The 20621-nt window shown below is 38.9% G+C and overlaps 1 protein-coding gene across 1 annotated transcript in view; it reads left to right on the forward strand.

Annotated features, from left to right (window-relative positions):
* Nucleotides 1-20621, forward strand: part of shank3a (SH3 and multiple ankyrin repeat domains 3a) — a 118398-nt gene that overhangs the window by 14293 nt on the left and 83484 nt on the right. The window contains exons 2-3 of the mRNA XM_029522747.1: nt 9932-10135; nt 13932-14003. Coding sequence (XP_029378607.1) covers nt 9932-10135; nt 13932-14003 — 276 coding nt within the window. The remainder of the gene's footprint in view (nt 1-9931; nt 10136-13931; nt 14004-20621) is intronic.

The following is a 20621-nucleotide window of genomic DNA, read 5'->3' on the forward strand; positions in this document are numbered from 1 at the left end:
GGTTGTTATAGCAACGTCGCGTCTGCCTACCTACAACCCTACATACAACTACAAGAACAACAACAACAAGCTGGAGGTCTCCGTGATCAGAGCTATGTGTTTGTTGTGTGAGTATTGAGTGTCATGATAATAATGCAGTTCGAAATGAAACGTGTGAATTATGCGTTTGAAAAACTGAGAGCTAAGAGGCCAAAACTGTTTGTTTTTTTTTTTTCTTCCATTCTCTCTTCTTCTTTCTTCCATGTTTACTTGGCAAACGCTGTAAAATTTTATTTAATTTTTTTTAATGGCGGTGTTGCATGTAGTACGCCTATGTCTGGACGAATCACCGTATACCTACGTCACGCAAAGTTCCTATTGCGCTGCAAAAGTACCGACCCTGAAGTAGGGGCTGAAAAAGGGCCCTCACAACGCCGTTCTTAGAACTAGAATAGTCGCACGTTCCTGCGGTGCAAGCGCACGAAAAGGGGGTCACTTTCTCCAACAGCTTGAAGTACGATGCAAAAGTTCCTCTGGTGCAAAACCGCCTGTTGTGACCAGTGGGCCCAGTCCTGACACATGCACACAGCAGCTGTGCACCAAGGGCTTATGGAAGGACTGGGTGTCAATACAAATCACAGCACAAATCTTGATGTTAGAAATATGTATTTTTTTTAATGCGATGAGAGAGTAAAATAAATCCAATTTACGTAATGACTGGACATCTAAGTGCATCTTGAGAGTGGTCTGCTTGCGGTAAAAAGGGAAGATGTGTGCCTATTGATCATTTCCAGTCCAGCACGAAACAGTTTAAACAAAAGGGGGGCTGGCTCAGGCGTATAAAGCGAGTCATTTGTGTTCAATACCTTATCTGCCGCCAAATTCTGCTCACCTTCTATAAAGCGCAGCTGTAACTGTTTGCTATGAGATATAGAGGGCTTAAAGACAAAACAGTTTTAGTTTACATACCAGTGCTGAGTCTACGCCTACAGACACTTATATACACTATATATAGATATATATACATCTATATATATCTATATATATATAGATATATATAGATATATATACACATCGATATACATATCGAACTGAACATACGTAGCTGTCATCAGTTTGGACTGCAGCCAAACAGGAGGAAACTCAAAACCCAAAACCCAAGTTTTTGTAAAGTGACTGTAAGTAGAAATATAGATACTAGAGCTACCTTCTTGCACTTATCCAATGCATTACTCCGTTTGCAAGTAAACAAGCATGTTAGCTAAGATAGTGATCTTTATTACTCCTTTAGGGCATTGGTTAGGACTCTTAGCTCTCCTCACATCCAGTCAGAGGCTGAGCACTGTTAATTAGTGCATATGTCATCTGGGCAGCGACAGCCAGAGGTCTTGGGAGATGGAAAGAGGGCTGTGTGAGAGTCATTACACTCCATCATTTCAGCACTCCTCCCTCACTTCACCACCATGTTTGACTCTCCTTTCTCTTCTGTGTCGATGCATCACTTCATGCTAAAAGGCAACAACAATACCCCATCCCTCTCTTTTGTGACTGGATGCCATCTGTGCCTTTAGAGATACTATAGTCATGTCTGGCCCCATGCATCATTACTGTTTGCATAATCAAGAGCAAAAAATACATCTTAATTAGTGAGGCAATTTTGGGACATGTTGTGGAATTATGTGTGTTTGTGTTTCCACTTTGTCGACCTGTTTGCACTTAACTGAACTTGTATTCACATCAGGTTGTATCTCATTTCCAACCCAAACAAAACAACCCAAAACCTTAACCCCTTAGTTAAACATGCTCTTAGTTTAATACATTTGTGTCATTACTGCTGCATTGTGAAATAGACACAGCAAACTAACCATGTTCATTGTTGCAAAAGAAGAATGTTGACTGGACTTGTTGATTACTGAGTGCAACAGGTCAAAAAATATTACCCCTCTAGTTGTGATGTAGTTCCTCACAACTTGTCTTTATGCATAATCAGGTTGGTCCAATTTTTGCCCCCAGTTATCATAACATTTTAATTCACATTATATACTGTGCTGCTTCCTTCATAGACTGCAGCACCTTAAGAACTGAAATGTTATTAGTCTCAAACCTTGTCCCTCTTTGCCACTTTTTGTTTTCACTCTTTGCACTCCTCAGTTAACCATCATACCAAGCTCCACCATGTGACCCTCAATTTATTACCTTTCTCTCATCTCCAACCTTAAGCCACCCTCCACGCTCAACTCTCCCATCAAGTCACCCTTCACTTAGATCTCACTTTAAAAAGTCGATTCAATCCTTTGCCTTTGATGAAAGAATGTAAAAGATGGGCACAAGACTGAGGGTAATAATTTACCCCAGGGTGTCTGATATCAACCGATGGGTTAATAAATGTGGCATGGTGAGACAGTGATAAAAGATATAAGGCCATTCAAATAGGCAATATGTACACAATGGAAGAAGAATGTGAAATATTTTAATTCAATATCTAAAGAAGTACAGTCATGTAGAAATTGAAAGTTCAACAGATTTTATTGGCTGCATAGTGACATTTTGATGTAATTTATTTTTGACATAGAAATTCTCTACAATGGAAATGAAAGTCTAGATGCAACTCAATGCACGTGCCATATTGACCGTTTGTTCATCAAAAAAAGTGAAAAGAAGAAGGCAGGTAAAGAAAACAAACACGTATAGAAAGGCAGTGAATTAATGGTAGTATCCAGCAGTATTTTGTATGTACACTATATTAGGGAGTGGGTGGGTGCAGGTTTTATATCCTTTTGTATAGCTTTGTATGCTCTATCCTGCCAAATGAGCCTTGCTCAGGCTCAGGTGAGGAGATAATTTACATAAGACATGGTAACTAGTCAAAAACAGGAAAACTGTGTTGTTTTGCGGATGGAAATTTCACAAATTGTATGTATTGTATCTTATAGTCACTTCAACCTATTTTGGTGCACTTATTGTGATCAAATGTTCGGCAGGTGCACGCACATACGCACACACAAACACACCCACTTTTCCTCTCACTCTCTCTCCCTCCCTCTGATTTAGTCACTCTATTTGTTTGTCTCTCCTTCTGCTGAACTCTCACTCTCTCTTTCTCTGTCATGCTTTGAATGCTATATCCAGTCTGGCTTGCTCTGCATTGCAGTTCAAAGGCGCCAGTGTCTAGAGCAAATTCATTCATAGCTTTTATTTAGACCTTTTGAAAGAAGACTCTTTCTTTCAATGGCACCAAGGAAGCCAACAAACAAATCTCAACTCAATTAAGGTATATAATCCACATTTATGGCATATATCATTATTGCAATGTAAGGCAGAGGTGGCATGAGTTTGAGAAGGAGAGCGAGAAGACATCAGTAACTGCAGGGCTTAAGAAACTCCCTCAGCTGAATAGTAAGCAAGCAACTGACACACCAGAAACTGGTAATGAGACAATACCTAACCACAGCACATCAATAACAGCCTTGTTAAAGAATGAATGCTTTTTTTCTCTACTGAGAAGCTTCAGGGCTTTTATAAAACAGTTAGTGTTGTTTTAATGCGTAATGCAGTAATTTTAACAGGAAGGAACCAAAATGAGGCATATCAGTAAATACCAGATTGGCCAATTACAGTACATATAAAACAGAGAATTAGCAATCAAGGCTTGTCTCTAAAACAAATGTGGAAATTTGAGGATATGCTCTGGTTGAAAGCTTGACATGGATGGAACCTAAAAATTTGATGTTAAAAAGACTCCCCAACAACATTTTTAGACTATGGTGTCAATGGTGTTATTATTTATTGGTGATTGGGTATCAAAACCCTAATTGATTGTACATATTTGTTATTACCAATTGAGAAAAGTGAGGAAAGAATGACTGGATCAACTCTCAATGGATCAATGTGCTGATTTCTCTATATTGGCCTGATGACAAAAAAAAAAAAAAAAAAGTGTAGTCCTGTTTGAAATTCAGAGATTTAAATGTCATGATGATCCACAACCCAAGATTATGCCTGTAAAAGAAACATTCCCATTCGACTGCAGCAAATTAAATGACTTTTCCAGTGGCAGCATTGACAGATGGAGAGGACTGGCGATTGATTTGAAAAGACTGGCTCAAAAGTAAGCTGTGTAAACTGAGGCTTCAGGGAAGTTACAATGCCAAGTTAAAGATTAGGGTGTTCAATGGGGCGGTGATCTTGGGGGACAATTTGAAGACAGAAAGAATTCATGTTAGCAGAAGGTCCAACAATATGATGCAAGAGGAAGTCTGTCAAAAAGCGTTTTGGTGAAGAAGGAATTGAGATTGCTCTTATGAATTGGTTCAGATGCTCTTTACTTTTTGTGGTGTACGAATGAATCCTTATCAGTCTCACCTACATCCATCCATCTTCTACCGCGGGGTCTCACCTACAGTAAAAACCAGTTCAGTAATTGACTGCTTAAACAGCTTAAACAGCGAATTCATGTACAAATATAGACTATAATATGCATAAAACAGACGCAGCAAGGATACAGGGTAGAAAAAAGATATGTAACTTTTGGTCTGGGACATCTCTAATTGATCTATTAAAGAATTACTCTAAAAAAAGATTGTCATCCAGGCATTTCTGTTCTTTGATAGTCTGCACAAAACGAAGAGCAGAGTAACTTGACTTAAAATGGTATCTAAGAGGTGTTAATTAGGCAAAATTGACAGTTACATGTTAATTTATCGACTGGCTTCTGTGTAAATGAATGTCTGTAGGGAGATGTGGTTTTAGGAGAAGTTGGTTTTGATTGTGCCAGCATGCCTGCTCTGAGGTTCAGATTGCTTAACCTGATATTATTTGTCCAATGAGAAATGTTCCACTACAAAGCAGTTATTATCTTTTTGGCTAGACAGCACAGCGTGGCCTGGACAAAGCAGCATGAGATACTGTGAATTCATCAGTGGACAGCCGGACATTGACTATGTTTCTATGTATATAGAAATATTTTAATACAGTTTGGACTTGACTAGATTTCAGTCTTGAGGCTGAGGCGCAAATTTTGTACTAAAGGTACATTATCTTTTCCGTAGTCAGAGCTGCTTTCATCACGTTTCTATATGAATGAGCTAGAAAGAGTGAGATTTGCTCAAGACTTGCTTGGTTGTTCTTTCTTTGATACCCTGAGTGATTAGAATGGAAAACACATTTCATGGCATCCATGTGTGCACAACAAACAGCACTTTAATGACAGTCAGTAGGTGTATGTGTGGGATAAATTTTGATCACAGAGCTCATTATCCCTCAGCACAACCCTATAGTGTGGAAATAAATAAACAATTTTAAATCAAGACAAGGGCCAGGCTCCCCTTGAGGTGCAGAATAGAGATGATCAGAGGATGATGCTGTAGTATACCATATTCACACTGTTTAAAATGTATCGCACAAGTTCAAGGGATGACTCTTTGAATATTAGATTTATTTATTAACACAGTGAATGCAGTCAGGTTTATATCAGATGCTATGACTTCTTAATTTCACACATCTCCAGTCTTTATTTCAATGGAACTCAAGAGGGCAATTACTGAGTTTAAATAAATAATTGTGTTAACTCACTGCTGCTACAAGGTATAAGTACTAAGAATCACTAAGATAAAACGTGGAGCAACAGGTTTAATCAATAGTTAACGAAATGAACTGTGTGATGTATTAGCAAGCTACAAAGATAATTTTGAACATTAAATTAGATTTAGACCTAGCTGGGAACTTCTTTGTGACAAATTAGGGCCTCTTTACGGACAATGTATAGCAACGTGTTCCACTGAATAATGTCAGCTGATTGAAGTTTTGTCTGCTTGCTTATTTCTCCATTCTTACTCCGGACAGCTCGTGCAGGTTGATGCAAAGTCATCAGTGTGCTATATTGCTGCACTGATTGCTGATATATTTAGATAGCAATGATGTTGGCCCAGGGCACTGCAGCAACGTAGTGGTTAGCACTGTAGCCCCAAAACAAGAAGGTCGCGTGCTTGGCTCCCGGCCTTGGGCCTTTCTGTGTGGCGCTTGCATGTTCTCCCTCGTGCCTGTGGGGGTTTCTTCTGGGTACTCCGGTTTGACGTGCACGTTTGAGTTAATTGGTGACTCTTAATTGTCTGTAGGTCTGAGTGTGAGTGTAAGTGGTTGTTTGTCTCTGTGTTTTGCCCTGTGATGGACTGGTGACTTGTCCAGGGTGTACCCCACCCTCACCCCGTGTGAGCTGGGATTGGCTCCAGCACCCCCTGTGACCCGTAAACAGATAAGTAGTAGAGGATGAATGAATGAATGGATGAATAATAGTGAATGCAGTATTAATTCTCTTGGTATTGGCCTGTCTGTGCTTGTTGTACAATAAATGTCTTGTTGATAGCTTAATGTTGGCTCATTTTTGGGTCTGTAACTCCAGATGTGCTTACTATGAACGTTTTTAACAGCTTGGGACTTCTGCCAGGCCCCAATGATCAAAGTACGCTGACAAAGGAGGGAAGTTAGAGGATGGAGGGATCACACTGATCTGTGTAATGATATTGGTTGATGCATACTACTGAAGTGAATTAATTTAGACTATTGTTTTGATTGTCTGCTGATTTTCAGACCATTTTCCATTCTCAACCTGAAAATGGGAAAATTGTTCGGTGGCTGTATTTTAACTTCAGACGTGCAAAAGCTCACCTGATTGACCACTGATGTTGTTAATGTTTTGCTTTTCAGATGTTTTGTTGTGTAGAAGGTAGTTTTGGTTGCTTTGCTGGTATTTGCATCTTAAACAGTGTACACACAAGATTTTTTTGGCATTGTTTAATACACTATGTTTGAAAGACATAGACAAACAAACAAAAAAAAAAAAAGTACCTGATAAAATTAATAGCATATGACTCTCATTTTTATTGTTTATTCAAGTGGTTTTTGATTCCCGCCTCTAGGAACAATCTCCTCTTGAATTAGAAATTATCGATGAACTGGTCCTAAATATGTTAATTATATTCATTGGTTTTCAACTAAATACTCCTTTTATGAAGCAGTTTTATGGTTTATGTCCTTCCGAGCCTTCATGGGTTACCAGAGCAGTGTCAGCACTGTATAAATCGGTGTAATGAGATGCTGGCAGGAGAGGAGATGCGATTGGTCAGGTAGACAGGAGACAAGGAGATGAGACGTCCAATTCTTTTCCAAGTCTCTTTCTGCAGATTGCAGCAAACTCAAACACAAAAAGGAGACACAGTCAAACAGAAATTAACAAGGAGACTGAAGGATCCACTCACGGACCTACAAATCTGCACATCTTTTGCTGTTGCATTGAGGATTAAATACAAAAATCTACCATGAATATGGCACTCTTTGAAGAGCAAGAGCATTTCCAGTTTTAGATGTCGGCTCATTTACATTGTGCAATAAGAGGGAAAGCTGAGCACTTAATTTCTTGTAATCTAATGTATTAGCGATGATAGATAACACATTTCAGAAATAACAAAGAAACAAAACAGGATGTCTTTCAGAGCCAAACAATCCAAGTTCCCTTCTTTAAAAAAAAAAAAAAAAAATGTTCTTTGATGTTCCTCCCTTGTTGAGTCATCTCCCATCCTGACAAGTAATGAACAGGTCCCAACTCTATTTGTGCAACTATATTTTATCAGAAGCTTAATTAAAAAGCACCGTGGTCAGAACATGTATGTGAAATAACAACGATGGTCCTGGGTCTCGGCTTCACCCTAAACACAGAATATAGATAGCAATATTCACGTTAATTACTTAACCCATCAGTTGGCTAAGATGTGTTACTGACACGTGAACTATGTCGGTGTTGGATGCGTGGAGGTGCCAAAAGTCTGCATGTTTGCTTTCCAACCCCAAAAGATGATTTGCCTGCTGATCCCTGCCAAAATTCTGTTGATTAGGCCAAAATAAAAGCTTTGAAACAAACATGACTTCAAAAATGTTTTGGACTCCACATCAACAGTGAATTGTTTATCAGACCCTGATGAATGAAGACTAGACGCTGAGGAGCAGATCTTTATGGTATCATTTTCTTATCGAGCTATTTTTTTGTGTTTGTAGGAGCGACTTGTTTTGTTGTTGTCATTGTGTGTGCTGACCATCCTATAGAAAAAATTCCAATGCTCAGAGAAGTGTCCAGACTCCTTTAGGAAATAAGTTCTGTTTAAAGACGAAATTAAAGAGGGAATGATGCTCACCTCAAGCTGCTTTATTTTTAATCTATCACAGCTTACTCTCTACAGTTGCATATAGAGTTTTTTTTCTCAGTATCCATCAGTTTTCATCTTGTGTAATTACTTTGTGACTCTTGAAAGTGACTTTCGTAGCTCTGAGCATCTTTGATTGAGTTGAGAATCTCTCAACTTACACAAGGTTAATAACATGCGAGAACATTTTGTCATTATTGAGCTTGCTTTCTGGAACTTTTGGTTTTGAGGTGAGATTTTTGACAGGTTGACCTTTAGCAACCAGTCTGTCTTGTGGCAAATACAGAGTAATGAATTCTTGATCTTGGTGTTAAAAAGCCTATATGAACCAGAAAGTAAACATTTAACTTAAACATGTCTGTGCATCACCAAAATCAAAACATTAGACAAGTGAAAAACCAAAACGTGCAGAACAGATACACATATACCATCGACAAAACTCATCATCATCCTTCTCATCAAATCTTATAATAACAGTTATTTTTCTCTGTTACAGTTAGTGACAGTTTTCTTATCAGGTCTTTTGGTTCTAAGTGGCTGTTTAGAGAGCTCAAAAAGAGCTCCAAATGGCCTTAGTCTTTATTTTTTGCAACTCTACGCCACCTTAGTGTGAGAGAAACTCTTAAAATGAAGACGTAATTTTTCAAAGCTACACATGTTGTTAGATTTGTTACACCGAGGAGCAAATATCTTCAGTGACAGCACATTACAGCAGTAGTCAGTAGAGGATTGCAGTTTGGACATATTGCTGTCCATGATTGTGTATTGATGAACAGAGATTTAAACCCCTGCCTGAAGATAGCCATTTTGATGTAGTGGAATACAACTTATTTTTAGGATATTTCCCAAGTCTCTTAGTTGGACTGTTACTATGCACTGTAACAATAAGAAACATGCTTTCTTTTCTGTGTTTTCACCACAGTTTTCTGTGGTTTCAGTTTCGAACACTTTGAACAGGATAGAGTTGAGGTTGCTTTTGGGTTTGCACACTCCCTCTCACTCACCACTACACACTCTCGCTCTCCCTCTGGCTCTCTCTGCCGTCTGCAGCTCAGGCTCCACAATGTGGTAACTAGAGGGAAGTGCTCTGCCTGCCTAAAACACCCAAAGTCTGTGACATAATGGGCAGATCGGAAAACAGTGAAGTGATTTCTTTAAAATATTACATTTAATGTTATAGACCCAGTCTATGAGATTAATTTAACCAAACCTTACCTCATATTTTACTATTACTAAAAAAATATAGAGCCATTAAGGTTACGACTTATTTCAGATTGCCTGTTACTTATCCAGTAGTAGAACAGGTGGGCTCTATTCTCCCATGGGCATCCATACCCATCCATACTCAGAGCATGAATAATACACACTCACACGTCGGATTACATTTATTTTTGCTGTGTCAAGAGTGTTTTTGAAGGCTCTTTTGCCTATATTAAAGTTTTAGTTACTTTTACTATGGTAACTAGCACTGACTGTTAGGATGACCATTTGTAAAAATAATGGAATTGTTACTAGACCAATGTGAATTGCTTAGTACAAAAAAAGACCCAGTTTCTCTCTTGGGCATGACACTGTAGGTTCAAAAAACACTTCTGATTAAAGAGATCCTTTCCAATATTCTAGTTTATTTTTCAACACCTGAATGTTAAAATAATACAAGTCTGTCAATCTCTTTGCTTCACCTAAGTGAAATGCAATATGTGACATTTAGGAAAATCACTTGTGCCTAACCTCTCCACTTTTTGCTTTTGTGTCCACAGAAATGTATGAAATTCAACGTGGATGCTCCTATCTGGCTGTCCAAGCAGCGGATCTTGTGTACTCTTAACCAGAGCCTGAAGGACGTACTCAACTATGGACTGTTCCAGCCGGCTTACAATGGCAAGGCTGGCAAATTTCTGGATGAGGAGAGACAGCTGAGGGAATACCCATTCCCATCTATTGCTCCAGTACCTTACCTTGAGGTAAGTGTGGATCACGTGTGTGTGTGTGTGTGTGTTATTAAGGGGTGGGAGTGGGGGGATCTGAAAAAGAGGTCCATCACATAACACCATACACAACCTCTCTGTAACATCCAGATCATGATTAAAGGGGCTATGTAAACTATGTCACTTCATAGATTCAAAACCTACATTCTGCTGCAGTTGATGAAAGCAATTTTAACAGAATAAAAATGGCATAATCCAAACATAAGGGCGTAGTGGACCGTGCACTGTATGGGTACAGCTAGTTTTCTTCAAAAGAAGCACATCAACACTTTTGAACACATTTTGGATTTTCTTTTCTATTAACTAACCAGGTGAGATATTTCATGCAATCACCCATATTAACAAAAGCCAAAGACCTGACTGTAGCAACAGCGGGAAAGTCAACAAACATGTTCAACAGTCAACTTCTCACCATCTTTGATCAGATAAAGAAAAAAAATGGACACCAAAAAAAAAAAAAAAAAAAAAGCCAAAAACAAAAACAAGGAAATATACGCGTCTGTCTCCTCAAATCATATCAAATCACATCCAATAACAAGGCAAGGCCCCTTGCCCTCTATTCTTGTACTGAACATCGCCATTTTAGATTGACCTTTATCGGCCGCAGAATTCAGGCCTGTCATATAAACCAAAAATGTGGTGCCTGTTGACATTTGTAAGTCATCTTGTACCCTATTATTGAAGAGCATCTGCTCCTGTGTATGTATCACTGCAGTGTTTTTATTCTGTTCTGATGTGTCAGTCAAACCAAGCAGCAATAAAACCACGCTCATTTACATTGTGTTTTCTGCACCGGCTGTCGTCTCTTGGAAATAATTGCAGTGCTTGTCCATCACGGTTTGTGATCTGAGAGAATCACAGCCACATAGAGACATGCTACTTTACAGTACAGGGCCGGGAGAAAACCAGGTGGTTTCCTGACCAGCTGTTTGTAGTTTCTGGAGATGGAGAGAATGATAAAGAACAAACAAAAAACTCACCTATTAATAAAAGCCCTTTCTCATGTTTTTGCATATTTGTAATTTATACTAGCGCTCTTCTTTTTCTTCTTCCCATCTATTTTATTCCTATCTTTTTGTCTTATGGGAGAAATGTCCAGGAGGACAACAAATTTTAATTGTCATGTTTGGTTTCCTCCAGACATGACACTAAGAATTGCGGCCAAACAGCTCAATCTTGCTTCACAACTGAAAATCTTGTTTCACACAGACCGAGAAGTCAGCAAGCTGCTTTTATTGGAGAGTGAGGAGTGATAAAGCCAGTTTAGTGGAGCGCTGCAAGAAGTGTTGGCATTTTGAAAGTCCTTTTCAAATCACCACAGAGGATCTGTGGAGCTCAAGTAGAGTGACCAGCAGGCCCTTTGTCACCTCTCTTAGCAAGGCCCTTCTGCCCTGATTACAAAGTTTACTCGGCAAAGAAAAGTTCTGGCTGTTCCACGCTTCTTTTTTTTTTTTTTTTTAATTTAAGAATGATGGAATTTGCTTTCCTTTTGGAAACTTCCAGTGTTGTGGAAATTGAAGCTTTCTTCAGGAAATAGTTTTATTTCCTAATAACATGGTCTTCTTGCTATTATCTGCATTATCACGCGATTTGGACAATTGTGTTCCTTCCTCAATTAAGTAAAAAAATAAAAATAAACAGTGATACTAATAATAATAACAGTAAAATAAATAAATACATAAACTGCTTCAACAACCAAAGAGTCATACCAAAACAATTGGATACATATGCGATAGACATTTGTAATAATGGGGTATGATACACAAAAATTTCTTTTCCTTTTTTTTTTTTTTTGTAACTAGGAAGCTCAGCAAAAAAACTTTCTGAACTTACATTTTTTTTATCCAATATTCCAAAATAATAGACTTGGCTCCATTTAGACATTTTGGGATGCCTTAAACATGGAAAACATTCCTCTGCATAGAGTCGTTATATTGTGTTGACTAAAGCTGTGTATTAAATGTCTGAGATGAGAAATGTTTCAAGACAGTTATACCTTCAGCAAATTATTTCAGTTTAAAACAACTGATTATATATGATAACCTGATTGGGCCTCATGTGCCTACAGATTAGGGCAGTGGTATTTACATATGTTCACATACTTCAGTCATCAACACAACTGTTAATATGTTTTATTAACATTCATAATTATTATAATTTTTTTTACATATATTTGGTGATATGATTTTTGTCAACACTGAAATTTCATTATTCACTTAATAAAGATCATCAGATGAGCACTGATCTGTGCTTGTTTTATCGGTTCATTTCTGCAAAGGTTTACACTTGGCTCAATAGCTGTGGGCCTATCATCAGTTTTTGTGTGTGTTAGTCAGAGAGAGAGTGAGTGCCTGCTCCTCTGTGTGAGCACTGTGTGTGTGCCATTGATTGACCAGCAGTTGTTCCCTGAGGCCTGTGTGTGTAGAGATGATTGACAGGTTTGGATTAGCCGCTCAAAATGCTCTGTTCTGTCATGGATTTACCCCGTTGGTGGATGGACACACACACACACACACACACACACACACACACACACACACACACACACACACACACACACACAGAGAGAGGGAGAACTGAGATACATTGCAAGTCCAGTACAGTGATGGAAAAAAATTTTCAAGCTATTACAAGCTGTCAGTGTTCAGTGAAAGCTGTCTATTAAACAAGGATCCTGCCTCAGAGACCCAGTGATGGAATGATGAGAGCCCAGAGCTGTAAAGCAGAGATAACAGGACCCAAGATGAACTTTGCAATTGTTAAAACAGAAGTACGGCAAAAGTTTTGTTGTTGTTGTTTTTTTTTTTTAATTGAACAAAAAAAAACAAAAAAAAAACATCTGTAGATCTGTAGTCCAAATCCACAAGGGTTGTCTCTATATATAATAACAATTACAATCATCATCATTATCTTCAGCATCATCATCATCACAACAATCACAATAATATAAATTATATTCCTGTGCCATTGTTGGTTTTCAAACAGTCTTATTTCCTTCTCCTTTGTATTCAGATTTTGAGTGTAGGTTGGTTATTTCCTGCTGCTGTATAACAAATTGCCCCTGAGGGATCATACAGATTACCTTGACCCTCTTTCCCTGATATATTATTCTACTTGCCGCTGGTCACATTTCAAAGAGTATATGAACAGAGACAGGAAATTTTTCACTCTTTGGAGGCTATATTCTACTATCTTAAGACAATCAGAGAAGAAATTCTGGCAATAACATATGAGTGGAAGAACGCGAAAGAGCACTAGCACAGTAAGGCAACAGATAGAAGCTCATAATCTGTCCGTGCCGGTCGCAGTCCAAAATATAACAGATTCCCAACACCCTCATCCAGCCAGCCCCTCCTGAGCTGTAAACGGACCACTATTTCTTTTATATTAGCAATGCCCTTTACAGACTGAGCAAAATGAAAAGAAAGGAAACTGCCCCAAGGAGTTGGTAGTGAGGTTGTCAAGGAAGATGCAATATTTGGAAAAGAGGACAAGCAGGAGCAATGTAAAAAGATGACAGCAATACACAGCTATTTGGTCCCAGACTGTCATTGCTTGGTTATTAAATGAGTCAAATCTGTCTCTCTTTACTGTGTTTTTTTCCCTCTCACAGGACGAACTGATATTCTTTTGGAAATGGATTTGCATTTTTTTAATTTAAGTAACTAAACTCACTCACATATGAATTTGGAGGCAATTTTATAATCAACACTGTTAAGCAATCAAGACGCAGAAAATAACAAATCCCTTTATGTTTGTTCTTGTGTTTCAGTTCCGATATAAAAGACGCGTCTACACCCAAACTCACCTGGATGAAAAGCAGCTGTCAAAGCTTCACACCAAGGTAAGACAAAACAGCTATATTAACTGCTGCCTGCAGAGCTTTGTCTTCATGCAATCCTCTAAACAGCGTAAATGAAACAGGAAATAAAATCTATATAAACTCAATTTGCTTCATATCGTATGACTCATCCAGATAATTTACGCTCAGCAACACACAGTGAATGACTGAGGCCGACACAGGTTTCTGTTTCAATTGCTTCAGCCAAAAATACTCAGGGTACCAATACATGTTCCCACATAATTAGCCCAATCAATATATGAAATTAGTTATTCGTAGTCCTTGCCGTACAGATAGGGCTATAAGCTGCGCCAACATCTTTTGGACGATGTGGTCTACAATTTAGAGATATTACCGCGTTATGTCAGCAGCTTTGCCCACCTTTACCAGAACCTTCGTTTTCAACACTTGCACCACTAGTTGTGAAATCAAATTACAATCCCAGTGCTTAAAATTAAATGTGTGATCCCTGGCTCTCTATCCTCGTTGCTTGCTGCTATTATTGCATGCTGTATCATTTTTATCATTGGCTTGTGGTAAATCTTGGGATCATCTGGGCCACAAAGGATTGGCGCGTTGAAGCCTGTATTATCCAGGAAAAAAGGTTCCGTTTCTCAGCTGCATTTGAAGGAGCCTTTGAAATCACAGCCGCTCCACTGTGATGCAATCAGTCGTAAAATGCTGTCTCCACAGATTAAGGCTAAGGAGCAGCCCAGTCAGTCAGCCCCAGCGTCTGCTGCCTACTCTATGTACTATGACGAATGAAGTCATAGGAAACAAACGTATAAGCAGGCGACTGCAAAGTTCAAACTGGAGGTCACGACTGGTGGGCAGGTTTTTGTGTGTTTGCATATTTGAGTGTAAAGAGAAAATTTTACAGCATTTGCATCAAATCCTTTGAGACTGCAGGAGGCTTATTGTCAGTGTTAAGTTGTGTGTTGCGTTCAAATCACAAAACTACAGTTTTGATAATATGTGCATCAGTGATTTTTGACTTACTTTATGTCAAAAAAATGTCAGTTCCCGTCAAAGCAAGAACATTGATATAAGTGTTTGTTGTTTTAATGAAATATGAACAAATTAGATTTAGGCAGGTAAAATTCCCAGAGTTAACATTCCTCAATGTAAAATAGAAGCCTGGAACATATTTCACTGCTCCTGGCACAAATATCACTTGGACCAAAGAATTTGAATTTGGTGGTGAAAAGTCAACGTCACTGATTTCACAGAGAGAGAAAGTGGTGACATTTAATATCTGAATGGTCAAAGGTCAACTTTGCCATGACGTCATAATGTTCTCCAAAAATATTATCCAATCAAGGATGGGGCGGTGTGACTCTATTTGCTGTAACCTGGCTAACTAATGGAGGAGAACAACTGTAAGGTGGAAGTTTTATCATGTGACAGAAACATTAGATTTAAGTTTTTATTATATACTGCTTTTGTCATCACACAACCCAGATTCCTGGAAGGATGGCAATATGGTTCAAATTTGCTGAACAGCAAACACTTGGTTTTGTTGAAGTATTACAAAGGGGCCTGAGAAAATGTTTGTATTGTGTTATTTATGTTCAGATGTCAGGTTTTTCATTTTAAATGGACAGCATTAGCCACAGACATTGTTCATGCAGAAATGTGGCATACAGTAGTGCCTTTGTTCACCCTGTTCTTTGTGAGTTGTTTTTACACATTTGTATTGGTTGAAAATATATATAAAAAAAAAAAAAACACAGGGCAAAATGGGACCTTTTAAGATTTCTTATAAAGAACACCAAAGGAGTGGAAGCTTAGTCTGTTTTCGTTGAAAATGGTTTCTTGGAAAGATTAGGGGCCATTGAACTAGTTTTGGATTTTTCAGTTTATGTGTCAATCTGATATATATTCATGAGCGTGAGTGTTTTCTGTTCTGTTGTGTACTTCAATTACCGTATTTTGCGGGCCATAAGGCGCATGATAAAACATATATACTATTACAAAAAGTGGTGGGGGTAAGCGTGCTGCGTACTGTTCTCTGATTGGTTTATCGTTGCCAGCGGTAGCAAACACCTGAAGTTAGTGTGACGTTGGAACAACGTTGTCTCCCAACATTTGATTACAATTGGATTATGATATGGATTTGAAAATTGGGTGTACGTTAAAAACCTAACGTTGGCTTGACATCCAATTATAGTAAGGTAGCATTGACTAAAGGTTGGATGATGGTTGGTTGCCAGCACTACATAATTAGTTATCTAACATTGTCTGACGTTGCAGCCCATATCCAACCAAGGACCAACGTTGATACGATGTCCCTGTGTCAGCTTTTGAGCGCAACGTACCACATAAAATTGGTTCGAGGTCAGTAAGCACAACAGGAATGCATACTGATACAGATTTTTGAGAAAACTTAAGCATTTTAAGCGCGCCTTATAGGGCGAAATATACAGTCACTGAGTGCAGAAAATATTTAATGTAAGAGATGGATATGATTCCTAAATATTCATGTTTCCACCTTTGTAACATTAGACGTTCAAGATTATAAAACAATGCATGTTTTCATTCAATATATTGATATTTATAGGTGTATAAATCATTTTGTACATATTTATATTATAAATGATTGTAAAGGTCCAATTAAAATTTTTATAAAAACTAGCTGTTGTGATATGACGTTTACAGCTATAGCTTCCTGCATTAGATAAAAGTTGAGGCAACAGCACGTTTTGTCAATCTGTTCAGATGGGTAGTAGAAAGTGTTAAAAAGTCTGTTAGGAAGAAGAACAACACCAACAAAAAAAAAAAAACAATACACCCTTGCGGTTGCGCAGGAGAAGATTAGCATTAAGTATGCTATGTTATACAGTACAGGGCCATTGACATTTTTCTCTCTCTTTTCTGAATGTCAAATTTGTGAGTTGTATAATGATGTCCAACAGTTCAAAAGGAAATCCTCTTATTGGTGACTCCTGCTGCCCTGGCAATCCCATTTTTCACTATTCATTGTTCAGCAAGCTGCCATGTCAGGCAGAGGTCAAGCATTAACCTACTTTGCTAGTATGGCGCTCACTAGCCGCAGGCTAATGTTTAAAATGAGGTCATATTTGATAGGATTTTCCCATTCTTTTTTTTCCCCTCTTCACTTGACCCATCCAGACCTCCTCTGGTTGGGTCAGGTCCTCTGAACCTCCACAACTGCCCTGATTATCCGTGCTGGATGGCTCAATGGAAAACATACATACAAAATTTAATTTACAAGGCTTCAGAAGGAGTACTTTCTTGCCACATCACAAGGACTTCCATCTTATAGTGATAGAAATAGAATCTCCATTCCCTTTTTGATGGATTCATTTTCATGCAGGCATGTTACAGTTAACATCTAGAACTTTATTTTGTACAACATTTTCTAATGTAAGAAATATGATCAACTGCGTACAACACAAACATGGGATGTTTGTATGTTATGGCTGCTCATCACATCAAAGGGAAATACGTGTCATACAAACAAAGTGTAATCATTATCATGATCAGTAGGATATAAAATAAGGGTTGGGGTTGTGTGCTTAATGCAAATGAGAATCAGCAAATGCAGGAACAGTTACTCACAACATCACCTACTTTTTGCTGATTTATTTGTTAGTAGCAGAGCACTGCTGATTTGTCCAAGCCAAGGCATTCATCAGTGCAAATGTATGTAACCTTGTTCAGAACTTTTCAATGTTGTCATGCAGAAAATATCTCTTGCACCTTTAAAAAAAAAATGCATGTAGTTAGTAAAACAATACTTTCACTGTTATAATGTAAAAGCGAATGGTTGGATGGTCGTCTGGGAGGATAGAAATGTAGGAATACTTTCTATATCATTATGAATGAAAGCCCAAGGCAGAGAGACGATGAAGGAGGAGGTGAGTTGTGGGAAACTATATGAGAGGCGTATATATAATGCTGGAGAGCATTTAGTAACGCACTATTTGGTAATGTGGTCACGGATTTCACAAAGCTTACTGCCCCAAAACGAAAGCATTTCGCATGTGCTGATACAATGAAACAGTTAAGAGGCTGCATGCAGTATGAAAATATAGACTGTACTTGCTGCTTGGATAAAAGTGACTGGTCTTATCTAGAATAATTCACATGCTAAAACAAGGCTCGCATTTTAGCACATTTTTGTTAGTGTACGTGTGTTTTAATGCATAATTCACAAAAAGCCCCCCACATAGAATGCATTTCGGAGTAATGCTATTCCTCCTACACTGAAGCTTTGTTAGCAACTTATTGTATTTATGAATGAGAAATCCTGCATTATTTTCCGTTTACAATAACACTACACAGAGGATGTAGCTCATGGTAGGTTTGATATTGTTCTGAGATGTTTGATCCCAAAGAGCATTGCACAGTGTTTATGCCCTTCTATCACTGCAGTGTTATTGCAGTAGTAGCCGACATTAAATTAGATGTGAAATTTCTGCATAATGCAAACGCATGCAGACATGCACACGCATTCACACACAGCCACATGGCACAAGATGAGAGGATATTTCCATTTGGGGAATTCCTTACACACAGCTCCCCTTATGGGTAATCCCCTAAACAGAGGAGAAATCACACACACACACACACACACACAACACAGACACAAACATGTACACACATAGCCCAACAAATACAGACATGGAACTTGGGATTTAAAAAAAAAAAAAAAAAGTCTGTGATGTGGAGATGTCTTGGCTGACACTGACTGAGCCGTTTCCAATTTGAGATGCTGTAGATGTCTCTATGTTTTTTTTGCTTTTGTTTTGGGTGTGTCAATTGTGTATACACATGCATTGTGCACATGCAGTTTTGTGATATTATTTGTAAAAGCGATTCAAATAATTTGTTATATTTTAATATAATATTTTCAGAAATGCTATGATACAACAATATAACCATTAGTCAGTAGCCATAAAGAACTCTATTATGTAACACTTGGTTTTACAAATTGCCATAATATGAGATGTTACACCTGTTCCCGACACTATTCTCTCTATTAACGGTTTTTACTCTTTCATTTTTTTTCATCCATTCTTATCTTTATCTCTCCTCACTTTGGACAGCCATATCTTCCCTTGCTTCTACATTTCGTCCATAGTACTCTTTCAGTTTTTCGCCCCCTCTATCTCAGTGTTTTTTCTCCACCCTCTATTTTCTCCCTCTCGCTCCCTTTCTCTCTCCCCACCCTCCCTCTGTTCCTGCCAGCATCCTGCAAAATCAGCCCTTGCCATCTCTCCGTCTGTCTGTGCATGCACTGGAGTCAGAGTGTGCATCTGTGCTCGGGTGAGTGCTAGTATGAGTGACCATGTGAGCCTGCATGTGCTACTTTGACAGGAACAGATAGCAAAGGGAGAGAGAGAACGAGAGGAGAGGAGAGGAGGAGGAGGGGGACTGTATATGGCCATGTGGAGGATGTTTTGGCTTTGGGACTGTAGCTGACCCGCAGGAGTGCGTGTGTGACAAGGAGTGCATCCATCTGTGTGCATGTGTGTATAAGATGGGATCCGCTCTGGGCAGAAGACAAGCAGCCGAGAAAAGGGAAAGAAAGACTAAAGAAGCCAGGAAGGCCAGACTCAATAGTAAGGTACCCCAATTGCTCTCATCATCTTTCCAATTGGATTTTACCATCATCCCTAGTGGAACTGCTTTTTCTTTTTTTGTTTCTTCCTCTCTGTGTTTTTCATACTTCCTATTCCCAGCTATTCACTCCCCAACCCATCCTTGACTACCTGTCTCTCCTCTCTTACTCTCTCTCTGGCTCCGGTTCTGTTGTTACTCTCTGCTGCATGTTGGCTGTGTGAAAAGCTGGTGCAGTCTTGTCTGAGACCTTGACAGAATGCTAATGTTTTTCTCTGCACTGGTTTAGTTACTAGCTGTGGGCTTGGATCATTGTGCCTTGGTATGTGTGCGTGTGCGTTGATGTTTGTGTCAAAATGTGGTGTGAGTGAGAGTGGTTGTATTTTTTCTTCTGGATCTCTGAGCAAGTCAGGAAAACCGGTTGTGGGTGTGCAATGTCTCCTTATTTTGCAAACATTCATGTATGCAAGTGTGCGTGGGTGCACGCGTGTATGAAAATGTGCCAATGCATGCACATGATGACGTGTGCATAAGGATCTGGGTTAGGGTCTCTCCAGAACAGGACTTGCTTTGTAGTCTTTACTGTTTTCTATCACAATCTCTGCTCTGCTCATCACACATTGCTGCTATGACCTGCCATTGATCCTCTTTGATGAAGATGCCCTCACTGTGTGCATGTTTGTGTCTAAGAGGGACAAAGTTGGTAAGACAGGATGCAGAATCAGATGGAGCTCAGTGGGGAAACGTGTTAAGCTAAATGACTACCACGTACAGTATTTTCTGAGACTCTTGCTTGAGAGTCTCAGAGCTTGAAATTTTAATCACTGAGGGCTCCGCAGCTGGCAGCTGTCAGTGGGGTGCCCCGCAGGCAACAAGCACATGTGCTGCCACACAACTGGACAGCCAGACCTTCACTAGGAAATATCCCACATGAACATATTCCAACCATTCACAAGGTCAATTATCGGTGCAGTATTTATTACATTTACAATGCGTATAAAGTTGAGCACTGTGTATTTTGTTTTAGATCTGCCT

Source organism: Echeneis naucrates, chromosome 16 (assembly GCF_900963305.1).
Source record: "Echeneis naucrates chromosome 16, fEcheNa1.1, whole genome shotgun sequence".
Classification (NCBI taxonomy): domain Eukaryota; kingdom Metazoa; phylum Chordata; class Actinopteri; order Carangiformes; family Echeneidae; genus Echeneis; species Echeneis naucrates.